We start from the raw sequence: 15763 nt of genomic DNA on the forward strand, positions 1-15763 counted from the left end.
GAAACCTTATACTCCTGAAACTAGCAGAACTGGAACAGGAAGCCATATCCGTCTAAAAGCCACAGCCTATATTTATCTCGCCAATTAGCCTCCAATTTGGAGGCTAGCAATTTGTCCTGCTAATTTGCAATGAATATGTCATGTTTTCATTTGCCCTATTCCCGTAGGGGTGGATTTATTTTATTTTAAATTTGGGTTTAGCCATTCCTATGAATTTAAGGAGGGGGGGGGGATGAAGGAACATTCTTTCCAGAAGGGGAAATATGAATGGCTTTATTGTTGAATATGAAGTTATTTGCCACAGTATGACTAATGGGCTGGTTCTGGCTTGCTAAGGATCATGCAATATTCAGGTTTTCACATTCATATATAGGATGCAACTTACTCTGAAAGGGGGAGTATTTTAAGTTACAGCCCCCTTCTTGATTATTAACAATGTGTAGTATGGGATGTGGTCCAATGATGATAATGATTCAGCCAAAGAAGATAAAGATAAGCACATTATTTTGCTGTTTTTGAAAATGGGGCTGCCACTTTTAAATGAAACCAAGCCCAGGAAACGCATTTGCTGAATGGAAACACTTTATAGCAGTAAGTAGCAGGAACTAAGGAGTTGTAAGTAATTTCCTTTTTTACAATTTTTTATTAGTTTTTACAATTTACATTTATATTCAAATAGTATTCTTAATAATCATACGCATAAAAGATTCCCTGAATCCTTGAACTTCTATCTACCCCTCTATGGGTTCTATTTACATTCCCTTTTTCTTTTACTGCATCTTATAAGTTCTCAATTTTCTTGAAATTCCCTATTTTCCCACAGTTCTTGTTACAAGTGTTGTTACAATCCTGCCAAAGTTCTTAGTTGTTTACAGTGTTCTCCAAGATAAATTATATATATAAAAAATTCCCATTCCTTAGTAAAGTTTCTATCTTCTTGATTTCTGATCTTCCCGGTCAGGAGTTGTAGGTAATTTCTATTTCCTTAGTTTAGTCAAGTCTCCCTAACCTGAAAAGCACGACACACATTTCTGTGCGCACACCCACTTACTTATTTATATCCTGCCATTCTTCCATGATGAAACTCAAGTTGGTATTACATTGGATTCTTGGGCAGAGATCTCCCATACAGGCACTAATCCAACCTGGGACTGCTCAGCTTCATCAAAGTGGCTGTGTCACATGCCTTTAGGCTGGGGGTAGTCAATATGGCACCAGCTTCTACCAACTTTGACCATTAGCCATTCTGGCTGCCGCTGATGGGCATTTTAGTCCAACAAACATCTGGAGGGCACCATGTTCGCTCCCCCTGCATCTTGGACATATGCCTTGCTGTTGAAGAAACCGTGTGTGAAAATGGCTACTGAGTGTTTGCTTCCCAGGCCTGGAAAGTCCCATTCTGGGAGTTAGGGCTGCATGCCCAATTATTTGTGTGAGAAGAGAGCAGGCAGCTGAATCCATCCCTTTCCTCCCCTTTCCCAAATAGATGATTGGTGCTGTAGCCAACAATCTGACTGTGCTGCTGTGGGTCTGGAACTATATACAACAACCCATTGCTGATTTTGCATGATTCTGGGTTATGGCCAACTACATGAGACATATTAGTCTGTCACATTATATAATAGGGATATATTTCATGCTTCAGCTGTCCATGTTGGCCAGGGGGCTGTTGCTTTTTTCTTTGGGGGTTTGTCAAAACTTGGCTGTTTACTAACAGTTGCTACTCTTCAGGAGATAGGTCTCTCGGGGGCTCTGGAACCTATAGAAAAGTTTGATCCCCCAACCTAAAATGATTAATTTTTTTTTCTTTTTCCCGTGGGGGCAAGGGAGAATCCAAAATACAAATCTTTGGGGATTCTTGTTTTTAACAGCTATCTTACTTTATTTGTGAGATTTTTCAGTCTCCTGGAATGCTTCAAAGAGGAGCTGTTCATATTCGCATGAATAATGCTTGCGGTTGACATGGAAATGGTGAGAGTGCGGTGTTTGCTGCTGGCCTTTTCAACCAAATAGTAGCACACACACATAAATCACACTCGTTTTTATTGCTTGTTGTAAAGAGCTCTGTGGATAATACCCTACTTTCTGTTGTTGCACATGGCAGTCTGATAAGGCCAAGGTATGCTTCCGTGCTGCTCTTTGGCAAGCGAATACATTGCCTTTGACAACTGCTGCAGACATTAAAAGTATCCTGCTGGGATGCTGAGCATATGAATGGTCTTAGACGGAGTCGGAGTCAGAAAGCTAGTCAGTCTGCCTAGTGTCAGACTGTGCTTGTGACTTCCAGATTACAGGATCTTGTGCTAGCCTCACAATCCTCTCTGTCAGACGTATGAATTGCATACCCTATGACATTCCTCATATGAAAATAGGGGCAATTCTCACTCGCCCCCCCCATCCCTCTCCCATGCAGAGCATTTCCTATCAGAAGAAGGGCGAGTTCCACCACTGCTACACCATCATCATCATCATCATTTTTTATTTGCATGCCGCCTTTCCACGGTTAAAAAAAACAATGCTCAAGGCGGCTTACAGCATAACAAGAATTACATAATTACAAAAGTCATAAACAATAAATAAACCACATCAAAAAAAACACACAACCAAATGGGAAACAATTTCCACATAAATCAACATCTAAAACTAAGAATACAGCATTGATATCACAGTTTAAAATGACATAGGTAAAAAATAGCAGCAATTTAAACAAAAACAAAACAATGAGGCACATCCTCCATTGAACTGAGAAAACCCCTTAATTCCAATCTTATTCTATTCTTTGGTGGATGTGCAAAAAGAAAAACACACGCCAATAAACACGTTTTAGAAAGGGGCAAGATCAGAATGGATGCACAAAGTATTCTTATTTTTATATCGAGACTCTTTGCGCTCCGCTCCTCCTTGCTTGCTCTCCAGCAGCCGCTACAAGCTGCCCAGGGGAGGAGCCCAGCAGCAGTGGCCAAGGAGAGGTAACGGGATGCTCCTTCCCCATCGCTCAGGACAAGCGCTGGCTCATCCTTCTTCTTGAGCTTGGCGGCGGCAGCAGCACTGGCAGGCGAAACAGGGACATTCCAGGATCAAATCAGAAGCTGGGGTGACTTCCGTAATCCTAGGACTGTCCCTGGAAAATCAGGACGCTTGGACGGTATGGAATTGATCAGTAACCACTGCCAGCGGAAGGTCACTACTGCATGGCTGGGCTGCAAAAATTGGAAATGTTGTAACCACCATCCAGAACCCCTGAAATTGCAGCTGCGCTTCATGTTTGTATTGTCACAGGAAGTGCCACCTGTTGCATCCTCCTTGCTGAAAGAGGGACAATGCAGTATTTTGTTCTTCCTTGTTCCTCTGAAACAACAGAAGTGCAAGATGATATGGACATGGTCTTGGGATGAAGGTTTAGGCATATATTTAAGCTGCTTATCTTAAAACCGTAAAGGTGGCTTCTAATAAAGTTAGATTAAGTACTAAATGTTTTCAGTGTTCGTACTGCTTTCACTTCGGCTTTTGCTGAAATAAAAATGCGAACAGTCTACTTGTTTCTCTTTCACGCGTCATAAAACACACGCCAGTGAGAAAACTCTTCGGTTCTCTCTTGAAGGAGGGAGAAAACTAATGCATTTTGTCTTTTATTTAGGTGTCAAACTGGTTTGCCAATGCAAGACGTCGCCTTAAAAATACTGTCCGGCAACCAGACCTCAGCTGGGCTTTGCGAATCAAGCTGTACAACAAGTATGTTCAAGGAAATGCTGAAAGACTTAGTGTAAGCAGCGATGATTCATGTTCAGAAGGTTTGTTTTCAATATATATTTTTGTAGATGTCCAAGCAAAGCCAGTAAAATTGAAAGTGGCTGACAGTTCTCAAGGAGCTGGTGCTCTTGCAAGCTGCAACACACGTGCATGCTAAAATTTAAGAAGCATCCATTCTGGCTTTGAGGAAGATGAAATCCTGGAAGCCATAGGGCTTAGGTGATCCCTACTTTCTGTACATTTTATTTCATTTTACAATGTTTTTTATGACTGGCTATCCAGGCAGCTGTTGGCTGTAGGACTTCTGTGGAAGCACCTGCTAGGTATCAGAGCCTTGGTCCATTTTGTCTCCATTTTGGTCACATGCTGGCAGTTCAAGGAATTCTTTTGCCATCTGCCTCCACTTCCTCAGAATGAATTTTAGGTAGCCACTGTGTTTTCTCTTTTGCAAGGTGAAAACTATCCCTTGTCAGATTGGGCTGCAATTCCTAGGGCTATCTTTGCTGCCACAGTCGAAACAAAATAAAAAAATTCCTTCCAGTAGCACCTTAGAGACCAACTAAGTTTGTTATTGGTATGAGCTTTTGTGTGCATGCACACTTCTTCAGATACACTGAAACAGAAGTCACCAGACCCTTATATATAGTGAGAGGGTGGGGAGGGGTATTACTCAGAAGGGTGGTGGGAATGGGTGATTGGCTAATAGGTGTGGTAAACCTGTTGACGGCTGTTAATGACTGCAATTGGTCTTACAGGAAAAAACAAGGGGTGAGATGGCTAAAAATAGGTTTATAATGTATAATGAGATGTATAATGCTGCCACAGACACCCCAAAAAGTCAGGTCCATCTAGGCTCTTGTGCTACATTACTCCCTAAAATAATGGTGGTGATCACTCTGACAAAACACCAGCAACACTCCTGCATGTCATCAATAGATGCCCATCACTAATTTGATTTCAGCAATTCTCAAATGGTGCACCACACTATTTGACCAAATTTAATTTCATGACCTGTTCAGCATATAAAACATATGCTGATCATAAATCAGTTGCTGTAATTCTTATTGAAGATCAAAAGAGTGCTCAGGAAATACCCTACCCCTTCTTCTAGTTTGAAGAAATAATCTGAAACTGGTTTTAGATGAGGTAGGGGAAGTGACTGGTGGCATCTTAATGGATCTTCAAAATAGCCCTTCTTATAATCTAGTCTGATCTCACTTATCCTCTAAAAGCTGAATTATGAATAATAATAAAAAAAATTTTTTAAAGAGACATAGGTAATGGTGTTCTCTGATGGGTCTTCTCTCTTCAGATGGCGAAAACCCTCCCAGAAGCCATATGAATGAAGGGGGATACAACACGCCCGTTCATCACACCGTGATTAAGACTGAAAGCTCAGTAATTAAATCTGGAGTTAGACCAGAAGGAAGTGCCAATGAGGATTATGTATCGCCCCCCAAATACAAAAACAGCTTGTTGAACCGCTACCTGAATGACTCGTTGAGGCATGTCATGGCCACAAATGCAGCCATGATGGAAAAAACAAGGCAAAGGAATCATTCGGGTTCGTTTAGCTCCAACGAATTTGAAGAGGAACTGGTGTCTCCGTCATCCTCCGAGACTGAAGGCAACTTTGTTTATCGGACAGGTAGGGTATAATTTCCAAAGCTCTCGTGTTTTGTTCATTCATTCAACCTGGAAACAAATGTTATGGCTCCTGGTGGTGCTAATTTGTCTTCTCAGAGTGTTTATAATTCATGGCACTTTTAATTATGGCAAGTACCATGAAAATGCAGCCATCTCATCAGCAACCTAGTGAGGTAGGTCATTGTGGTTTTTCCTGGGGTTTTTTTGCAGATGGATGTTTTCGGATGAGAGTGAATGACTTGGTTAGCCTCCCAAATGTTCCTATGATAAACTGTGAAAACCAGTCAAAAGTTCCAACATGAGGACACAGCTCATTGGTCTACTTTGGCTCAGTTAAAATACAGTGGCTTTATGGGTGACCAAGACTCATCCAGAACCTCTTGGATAGCCATGATCGGTAATAGATTATGAAATACAGTCTTATTAATTTGTGTATCCAAGCATGTGTATATACACTTTCTGTACTGCTTGTTTTTTCCTTCAAGAAAGGCACAAAAGAGTTTGTGTGACCGAAAGTAGGTGCTGGTGGAAGATATCTGAGTTTAGGCCACCAGTACTGAAATGGGTACTTGAAATATTCCTGCACACCTATCTTCAGATAAGTCCATATACAGATTGACAGCAATTACCAATTAGGAACTTAGCCGGGGTATTAATCATTCCAGCCATGGAAGATAGAAGTGCCTCATTCTTGAAGACCTGTGGGGAAGGGGTTGGTAAACTACAGATAACTGAAACTTTCTAAAACTGGATCAGTTCAGGGCATCCTTTGTTTGGTGTTATCATGTATATGGTATGCATGGATTAATACTGTCGTACCTTGGTTCTCAAACAGAATCCATTCCGGAATTCCGTTCGACTTCCAAAAATGTTTGAAAACCAAGGCACGACTTCCGATTGGCTGCAGGAGCTTCCTGCACTCAGTCGGAAGCCAGGTTTGCGGCGTTCGGGAGCTAAAACATTTGAGTCGCAAGGTGTTCGACAACCAAGGTACTGTATAGTCATCATCCCTGACCATTGGCCATGATGGTTGTAGCCAACGTCCAACAACATTTGGAGAGCAACAGTTTGGGGAAGGCTGTTCAAGGCTTTTTGTGCGGGTTCTGAAGATTGCTTGGCTGGATTTCAGACATACACGTTCTGTTTGGTTTAATCCTCAAGATTTCCAGAACTTCAGCAGGTCTTCCACTTGAAGACTAAATGATCACACCTTGAGTTGAGGGGGTTGGCTGGGTGCAGTATAACATAGTGCTCTAAAACATTTTGCGTAGAGTAGGAGCTGTGGTTGCATAGTTAGTGTTTTCCAAGTGAAATCTCTTGGTTTTTCGAAAGCTATTTTTCAACATTCCAAGTGCATTTGGTCTACATTATGTGATAATCGCCTGCCAAATTTTAGTTTTAAAATGAGTGTTGTTCAAATGAGCACACGGTAACTTAAGACAAGTAAACTTCTGGTTTTCTATACTTACACAACTGGAATTTTAAAAACGGGCATAATCTTGAGTAATCAAATTGTTACTGGACTCTGTCTCTTGCCTGCCAGCATTTTAGCTTTGAGTGGGGGAAAAAGGCTCTTTTAATAGGCTGCGGCAGCTGTACGATAACCGCTGCAGCATTAACGGGCTGAGCATTTGGAAAAACAAGCTACAAATTGTTACACGATCGCTCTAATCTCCCTGTTTTTATGTGTGCAGAACCTCTCCTATTTAGCATGCAGTCACACTTACCTTTCACTGCAACACTTTTTTTATTCAAAGCACAAAGCTACAAAGAGGTAGATTCATAGCATGTTCATAGCTGCAAACAATTCTAGTGGTTTCATTCCCCCCAACCCCGCGCATACTAAAACTGCAAGAACAAAATTTATTTTATACACAGCGTGGTGTTGTATTGAGCCCTTGCATCTACTTCTAAAATATATTATATTCCAGAATTTATTTTACTACTATCTTTTATAAACATCTTAGCCATCTTAGATCAGTCTGTTCCGTAAATGCCATGAAGATAACTTGCATCTTTCTTTTTTTCCTCTCTTTTTTTTAAATCCTCAGCAACATATTATCATTTTCTGAGGTCTTCCGAAACGTCTGTATATAAAAACCCTAGTGGAACTTAACAGCGTGTGGCTATTTTGACCTCTTTCCATACATACAGTTTGGATTACAGAACCAAAAACATTTTCCAGAGGGGGAGCCATATAAGCCTGTTGCAGCAAAAAAAGGTCTTGTGGCACCTTTTTAAAGCCTGACACATTTATTATGGCATAAGCTTGAGTGGCCTGAAGCCCACTTCATCAGATGTATGAAATGCAATCCTAAACTGGCAGGCATTTAACGGGATGGGCGGGGGAGTGAGGTCAGAAGGAAATGAAATGCAAAAAGAACAGACAGTGGCAATTATGTAAAAAGCAAAATAGTTAGCGGCCATTAACAAAGCCTATTTTCCAGAGGGCATTTGGAGGAGGAGAGACCTAATTGCCACTTAGTGGCTCCTTGTTGTAAGTTCTAAATGGATTGTGTGTGTTTTTCTGGATTTTGTTGTCTGTTTGTTTCTGTTGTAAACCTCTCCTGTGGCCTGTGCAAAATGGTTCAATAGAAACCATAGAAAGAAAGAAAGAAAGAAAGAAAGAAAGAAAGAAAGAAAGAAAGAAGAGCGAGGTGTTGGCGATAACGTAAACTGTCTGGTATTCCAAGTCAGTTTCTGCCACGTTAATTACATCCTGCAGTGTTAGTCTGGAATGTTGGTTTGTGCAAGCTATCTTAAATCACAATTATTAGCATCCATACCACGTATATATATAGAGAGATATATATTTATTTGTTATACTTTGCTGTTACATGAGACTCCCCACTGTTCTCCTACCATTCATCTTGACCCAAGTATAACATAATTGTTGCGATGAGACTGTATTGTTCGGAGTGATTGCCACTGGGGCCAGCCAATCAACATTCTGCACAGCCAGCTTCTGAACTCAGTTCTCTTAAGAGGGTTATGCCATCTCCATCTGACAACTCACCAAACAGTGTGAATATAGAGCTGTAGCACGCTCTCTACTCATCCTAATGTCTGTGTGCAAATCAAAGTGGCAAAATTCTGTTCATCAGCACTTCTTGCTAAGAACCAGACAACGAAAGCTTCTGAACCAACCACACTACCACCCCACATCTCAATTTAGTGTAGTTGTCAGCATGTAATGTGGCACCCCAGGGCTATGCTGCCCATGAGGCAGAGCAAACCAGCCGCCGCTGGCAGTGGAATCCTGTGGGGCAGTGCCCCTGCGGGCATCCCACCTGCCCCTGCTGCCACTGCAGTCGCATGACATCCCTCTGGAAGCTGCCACTGGAGCCACACAACCCCAGTGAGCTTCAGTGGGCAAGGAGGGGGGCTGGGCGGCCAGCACTGTTTTGCCTCAGGTGGCAAAACAGGACAGGCCTCCCTGGTGCTTATCCCAAATACAGTGGTACCCTGGGTTACAGACGCTTCAGGTTACAGACTCCGCTAACCCAGAAATAGTACCTCGGGTTAATAACTTTGCTTCAGGATGAGAACAGAAATTGTGCAGTGGCAGTGGGAGGCCCCATTAGCTAAAGTGGTACCTCAGGTTAAGAACAGTTTCAGGTTAAGAACAAATTAAGTTCTTAACCTGAGGACCCACTTTAGTCTTTTGCTGGCCTGTACACAATAAAATTGTGTTTGATAGCAATTTAGCGGAGGATCTGTGATTATAACAACCAAGATGGATTGTTTGCTTAACAGCCGATTGGCACATGGAAAAGATATACGCAGAAGTTTCAAGTAGTGTTGAGTGAGAAGATTGTGGCTTTTGCCTCACTGGAATACAGAAACCAATTTTCCTGTATGAGGTGTGTTACCCAGATTGTGGTAACCATGGAAAATGCATTGTATTTGGGTTTGATTGGTGTTGGTTCTCAGGGCCAGCACTTGGTTTTGATATCAGAGCTTATTCCTGGAACATGGCAAGTAAGAATAGTTGTGAATGCCTCTGTGAAAGCACAGAGTGCATTGCCACCGAGTAGCCTCAGCCTGTCTGAGCTGAATTGAGCTCCTGACGGTATACATTGCCTCCTTAAAGCTCATTATTTCCTTCAAAGAATTTTGGGCACTGTAGTTTGTTAACGGTTGCTGCGAATTATTCTGTCAGGAGTGTACACTACAGTGCCATGAATTCTTTGAGGGAAATAATGTGCTTCAAAGATGTAGTGTATACACAGGCTTCATCTTAACAGAAATTAAACTCTTAAGAACTTCAGTCCAGAGCTTATTTGAAAGCAGCAGCTCCAGATTGTATTGAGAAATTCAGAGCAGTGGACAACAGAACAAAGGAGAACTGAAAAGTGTTAGGATATTTCCGTTCCACCTTAAGAGAGAGCAGGCTTGTGAGTCACAGAGTCTGCGTATTTCCTGTTGAGGATGTTTATGTTTGCTGTTTCCTTTCGATTTCAGTCGGTCGGAGACACTGACACAGAACGGTCATGTTTTCCTTTGTTCTGTTCAACGCTAAATAAAGTCTGTAAATTATGCTCTCTTCTACGGTGCAAGCTTTCTGGCTGTGGTTTCTGCTGATAAAGAACAGTGTGCACAAGCCTGGAATGTGGCAATCTATTTCTGAGGCTTTGTGTCGCTAACTGCTGGATCTGCCTGGCTACGGGAGATCGATGGACGTTCGGCAGCCGGCTTGGGGCCATGATGGACAATATCTCCCTGGCAGTTTCCCAACAACAAGGTTTCGGGCCCAGATTCACAGCACCTACAGGAGAGTAAAGCTGCAACAGACTGCGTTTGAGAGGTATGTGAAAAGCGAAAGCAGCGAAAGGGAGGCTTTTCTGTTTTACCTCGGACGGAGCCTTTGAACTCCGGCAAGGCTTAATTGGCCTGGGAGCCAAGCCAGGGAGTTCGTGATTAATGGGCTGCCGAGATAATAAGTCTTTGAAGGCATAAAGACTTGGGCTCACGTAAAGACCTGAGATGGATCTTTTACAATCCTCAGAAGTAGCTCCGTGTCCACCGAAGCTAAATGGCCACAACTATCAGACCTGGGCAAAATGGTGTGAGAGTTTGCTGCGTCAGTTTAGGGTGTGGCATACCGTGAGTGAGGCCCCCCCAGTTCCTCTGACAGAGAGATGGAAAGCCGATGATTCGAAGGCGATTGACGTAATAGTCTTATCCGTATCTCTTGAGGAAATTAAGACGCTGGCTGGCAACACCACTGCACGTGGAATGTGGTATGCTTTGATGAAAGCTCACAACTCAGTTGTCCCAGCCCAGAGTTTGACTGCATCGGAGGTCCAAGCTGTTTCCCAGAATGCGAGTGTATGCAGGGATGCTGAGGGCACCGGTTGCAAGCTGCAGGGGGAGCAGACTGTGATGTCATCCCAGGCAGCATTCCAGCCTCCAGGGGGAGCCAAGGAGACGGCAGCTGAGAGCTCTGGTTCTCGTGAGAACCAAGGTCAACGCCTTTGCAGAGGCCGGAAAGGCAAAGGTAAACAGGCGTCTGCAGATGGCCAGAAGCAGAGGGAGGGTGAAGAGCCCACGCCAGTGGAAAACAAGGCTTTGTTAGCTGGCACTGCTTCACCAAAGGCTAAAGGCACGTCTGCTGACCAGAAGCAGGGGGGCAAGCAGCAAAAGCCCACGCCAGTGGAAGACAAGGCTATGTCTGCTGGCACAGCTTCACCAAAGGCTAAAGGCACGTCTGCTGGCCAGGAGCAGCAGGGGGGCAAGCTGCAAAAGCCCAAGCCAGTGGAAAACAAGGGTTTGCTTGCTGTGAAGGCTGCTCCAACAGCCAAAGGCAGTTTTGTTGTTGATTCGGGCTGTACTCGCCACATCTCAAAGGATCGGCACCTCTTTATCTCCTTCAAGCCTCAGGAAGGTGAGATCCACCTGGCTGATGGAAGGACGTTGCAAATTGCAGGAGAAGGGACTGTGAAACTTGCAAGTTTGCATACAACCATCAGTAATGTTCTGTATGTTCCTGGAGCTGCAAGCAATTTGTTGAGCGTCCCGCAGCTTACTGGACGTGGTTTTCAGATTTCCTTCAAGAGGAGCGTCTGTGTCATCAGTAAAGGCAAAGAGGACTATTTGCATGCAAAGTTTATGGATGGTTTGTTCCATATAACTTATGAGGACACTGCTGTTGTATCTAATGCTGATTCTTGTTGTGTTGCACAAACTAACAAAGTTCTTCATGCAGGTTGCATTCATGAAGCGCATCGAAGGTTTGGTCACCTCTCTTGGAAGGCACTGGCCAAGATGCCAGAGGTGGTTGAGGGTTTGAACATCAAACCCTGTAAATTTCACATGAAGTGTGTATCTTGTGCAGAGAACAAGGTGAAGGTTGCTCCAAAAGGCAAAGAGTCTAGCAGGCAGGCTTCCAAGCCCTACCAGCTAGTGCACGCAGACCTGGTTGGGCCACTTACGCCCTCTTTAGGAGGAGCAAGGTTCTTCATGGTTCTAATTGATTCTTTTTCTAGGTACATTCATGTGTTTTTGCTCGAACAGAAATCACAAGCGTTTCCGAAGTTTAAGGCATTCTGTGCTTGGTTGGAGAATGCTCACGGTAAACGTATTTCCTGTCTTTTTACCGATCGGGGCGGGGAATTCACTTCTCAGCAGTTTGAAGCTTTCCTGACTGAGAAGGGAATCCAGCATGACATGTCAGCCCCCAGATCGCCATGGATGAATGGGCTTGCGGAGAGAGCAAATCAAACATTGCTGCAAGGAATGAAAACCTTGTTGCATGATGCCAATCTCCCTGATAAGTTTTGGGGGGAGGCTTTGGGGAATCTGGTTTACTCCGTTAATCGCAGATTGTCATCACCCATTGGTTGTACCCCCTATGAGAAGATGTTTGGCAAGAAACCCAACACCAAACACATGAGAATATTTGGTTCTGACATGTGGGTACGCACCCCACAAACCAACAAGCTTGGGAAGCGTGGGGCACATGGTTTGTTCATGGGGTACGAAAAGGGTGCATACAGGGTATGGATGACTAGCTCTAAATCCATTAAGTTCACAAGGAGTGTTGAGTACAATCCTAAGTGGGGGGAAAATGTGGGAATTTTCCAGAGTTACCCAGAGGAGGATGAAGGTGATGTCAAGCAAGCAGCTAAAGCTGAGGAAGCTGCTGAGGATGATGATGAGGATGATGATGATGATGATGATGATGATGATCAGAGTTCGGATTCCAGTTCATTGGGCGGCGCTGCTGCTGATGTCAGTGAGAGTGATGACACAGCAGACTACAAGAGTGCAAAGGCCTCAGTCAGACCATCTGATGCGTCTGACAATGAACTGGAAGAACCACTGTTCACCATTGGTCATTTTTCTCCTAAGAAAGAGGAGATGAGTCCAGAAGACTTGCGTCTAGTACGTAGGTCTGAAAGGGCGACCAAAGGCAGACCTCCAAAGAGATTTGCTGATGAGTTTGCTAAGACTGCAACTGCTGTTCTTAGTAGCTCAGAGAAGGTGTGGGAACCTTCAAGCTTCAAAGAGGTTCAGGAGTTAACCTCTAAAGATGCTGAGCCTTGGCTTAATGCCATGAAGGCTGAAGTTGATTCCTTGAACAGGAACCAAACTTGGGAACTGGTACCGGTAGTCCCAGGTATGAGACTGGTTGGCAGCAAATGGGTCTTCAAGGCCAAGACAGACCAGAATGGCAAGGTTGTCAGACACAAAGCCAGATTGGTTGCCAGAGGTTTTTCACAGGTACCAGGACAGGATTACCACGAGACCTACTCACCCACCGTCAAATATGAGAGCATTCGGCTGATGCTCAAGATTGCTGCGGAGGAGAAACTGCATGTTTCCCACCACGACATTAATACAGCTTTTTTGTACGGGATTTTGAACGAAGAGCTGTTCATGCTTCCACCAGATGGGATGGAGATACAGAAGGGAATGGTCTGTAAATTGCGGAAATCCTTGTATGGTCTCAAGCAGAGTGCTAGGTGTTGGAACACAAAACTCACTGAAACGTTGCTTTCTCTAGGTTTTCACCAGGGCAAAGCTGATCCATGTGTGTTTGTCAAGGAGGAGGGGCAAAACAAACTGTATTGTTTATGTTTTGTTGATGATCTTCTGATGTTTTGGAAGAATCAGGCTTTTTACCAAAGCACCCTAGCTCAGCTGAAGGAGCACTTTGACATGAAGGATCTTGGTGAGGTATCCAACTATCTTTCTCTGCAGGTGGAGAAGGACCAAGCAGGTAATTTTCTGGTACACCAAACACAGAAAATTGCTGATGTATTAACCAAGTTGAATTTGGTTGATGCAAACCCAGCAGACACACCGATGGTGACAGGTTACCAGGTAGACAGTACTGCTGAAGCGTTTTCTGACACAACGCTATACAGATGCGTTCTAGGCAAGCTGAATTTCATTGCCAGATGTTCAAGACCTGACATTGCTGTAAGCTGTAATCTGCTTAGCAGACATGCCAACAATCCTACGGTTCAGGATTGGAAAGCTCTGAAGCGCATAGCCCGCTATTTGAAAGGGACTATGCACTACAGGCTGAGGTTCACCAGTCAGAAGACTGGAGGTCTTGAAATCTTTGCAGATGCAAGTTTTGGAAGTGACACCACAGATGGTACAAGCACTTCTGGGGTATGCTACATGTACAACCACTGCCTGTTTGACTGGTTGTGCAAGAAGCAAACAACAGTGAGCCTAAGTTCCTGTGAAGCAGAACTCAATGCTCTGTCATTTTCACTCATGGATTGTGAATGGTTGATGCAACTGTTTAAGGACATCGGGGTTTCTGTGAAATGTCCTATACAAGTGTATCAAGACAATAGATCGTGTTTGGCTTTGCTGAACTCCGAGAGTTGCAAGCAAAGAACCAAGTACTTGCAGATTAAGCTACATCGTGCAAGAGAGTGTATTCAAAAGGGACTGATTCGGGTGTCCTACATGGCAGGAAATGAAATTCCTGCTGATCTGTTGTCTAAGGTTGTTAACAAAGAACAACTTAAGGTTTACACACAGAGGTTGCAATTGGGTGAACCACAGGTACTACAGGTTACACGGAAAGGGGGAGGATGTTAGGATATTTCCGTTCCACCTTAAGAGAGAGCAGGCTTGTGAGTCACAGAGTCTGCGTATTTCCTGTTGAGGATGTTTATGTTTGCTGTTTCCTTTCGATTTCAGTCGGTCGGAGACACTGACACAGAACGGTCATGTTTTCCTTTGTTCTGTTCAACGCTAAATAAAGTCTGTAAATTATGCTCTCTTCTACGGTGCAAGCTTTCTGGCTGTGGTTTCTGCTGATAAAGAACAGTGTGCACAAGCCTGGAATGTGGCAATCTATTTCTGAGGCTTTGTGTCGCTAACTGCTGGATCTGCCTGGCTACGGGAGATCGATGGACGTTCGGCAGCCGGCTTGGGGCCATGATGGACAATATCTCCCTGGCAGTTTCCCAACAAGATGGGGCTGTCGTTGATTTTATTTGCATTTGTGTTGGTAGGGAAGCCAGAGCAATTAAAAATGAAGCAATTTAGATGGGGAGATCTTGAAAAGGCTGTTTTTGAAGACTCTTGCTTATTTTAGGTGTTTACATTGAGGGGAATTTGTGGGTTTTGGATCTCTCCTCACTTTCTTATTGACTTCCCTTTTTGCCCCTCTATTTATGGCGCTTGACCTTTAATATGTTCTGTAGCAATAGATGCAGCACCACAATTCCCAGTGGTTCTTCTGAAAAGTCAGAGTGCTCTACGTCTTAACTGAAAGACTGTTCAGAAGAGGCCAGATTCATAGGTATACTGTCTTGTCTGCCTTGCCAAATTTTGTTGTTGTTTCCAGTTAACTTTTACAAAACATAACATGTATTTTATTTTATTTTATTTTTGTTTTGTTTTTTAAAAGGGCAATAAGTGCTACTCTTTTTTCCAGGACCATTCAGGGGCTTGCAAAAAACAACAACCCCCAAACCCTCAAGCCACTCCTGAACATCTGAACTGCATTTTTGTGAAATGTGTTGTAGATTCCTCTAAAGGAAAGGGGTATTGTCATCAAATGCCCACCCCTACAAAGTGCAAAACCAGACTCATGCAGCAGGAAAATAAGAATATCAAATAAAGCATGAATTCACTTTACTGATATGTAAAGGATGTGTAATATTTATGGGATATTTGTAAAAAAAAAAGAAGTTGGCTAAAAGGCGTTTTAAAGCATTCTTGTTTTTTAAGCTCTTAGCTTTAATTGCCACTGTAAGATGAATATTACAGGTCCTGAAAACAGGTTGTATTTTGATACTACTTAATGAGACTGATGGTGGCTTCTACGGCAAGTGACAACTAAGTAATTTCTATTGATTTTTTATTTTTATTTCTTTAAATGCATCTATAG

General features: G+C 43.3%; 1 protein-coding gene across 2 annotated transcripts in view; it reads left to right on the forward strand.

Annotated features, from left to right (window-relative positions):
• Positions 1 to 15763, forward strand: part of MKX (mohawk homeobox) — a 66399-nt gene that overhangs the window by 16713 nt on the left and 33923 nt on the right. For both annotated transcript variants that reach the window (XM_028750852.2, XM_028750855.2), the window contains exons 4-5: positions 3638 to 3791; positions 5063 to 5398. In XM_028750852.2, coding sequence (XP_028606685.1) covers positions 3638 to 3791; positions 5063 to 5398 — 490 coding nt within the window. The remainder of the gene's footprint in view (positions 1 to 3637; positions 3792 to 5062; positions 5399 to 15763) is intronic.

Source organism: Podarcis muralis, chromosome 12 (assembly GCF_964188315.1).
Source record: "Podarcis muralis chromosome 12, rPodMur119.hap1.1, whole genome shotgun sequence".
Lineage (NCBI taxonomy): Eukaryota > Metazoa > Chordata > Lepidosauria > Squamata > Lacertidae > Podarcis > Podarcis muralis.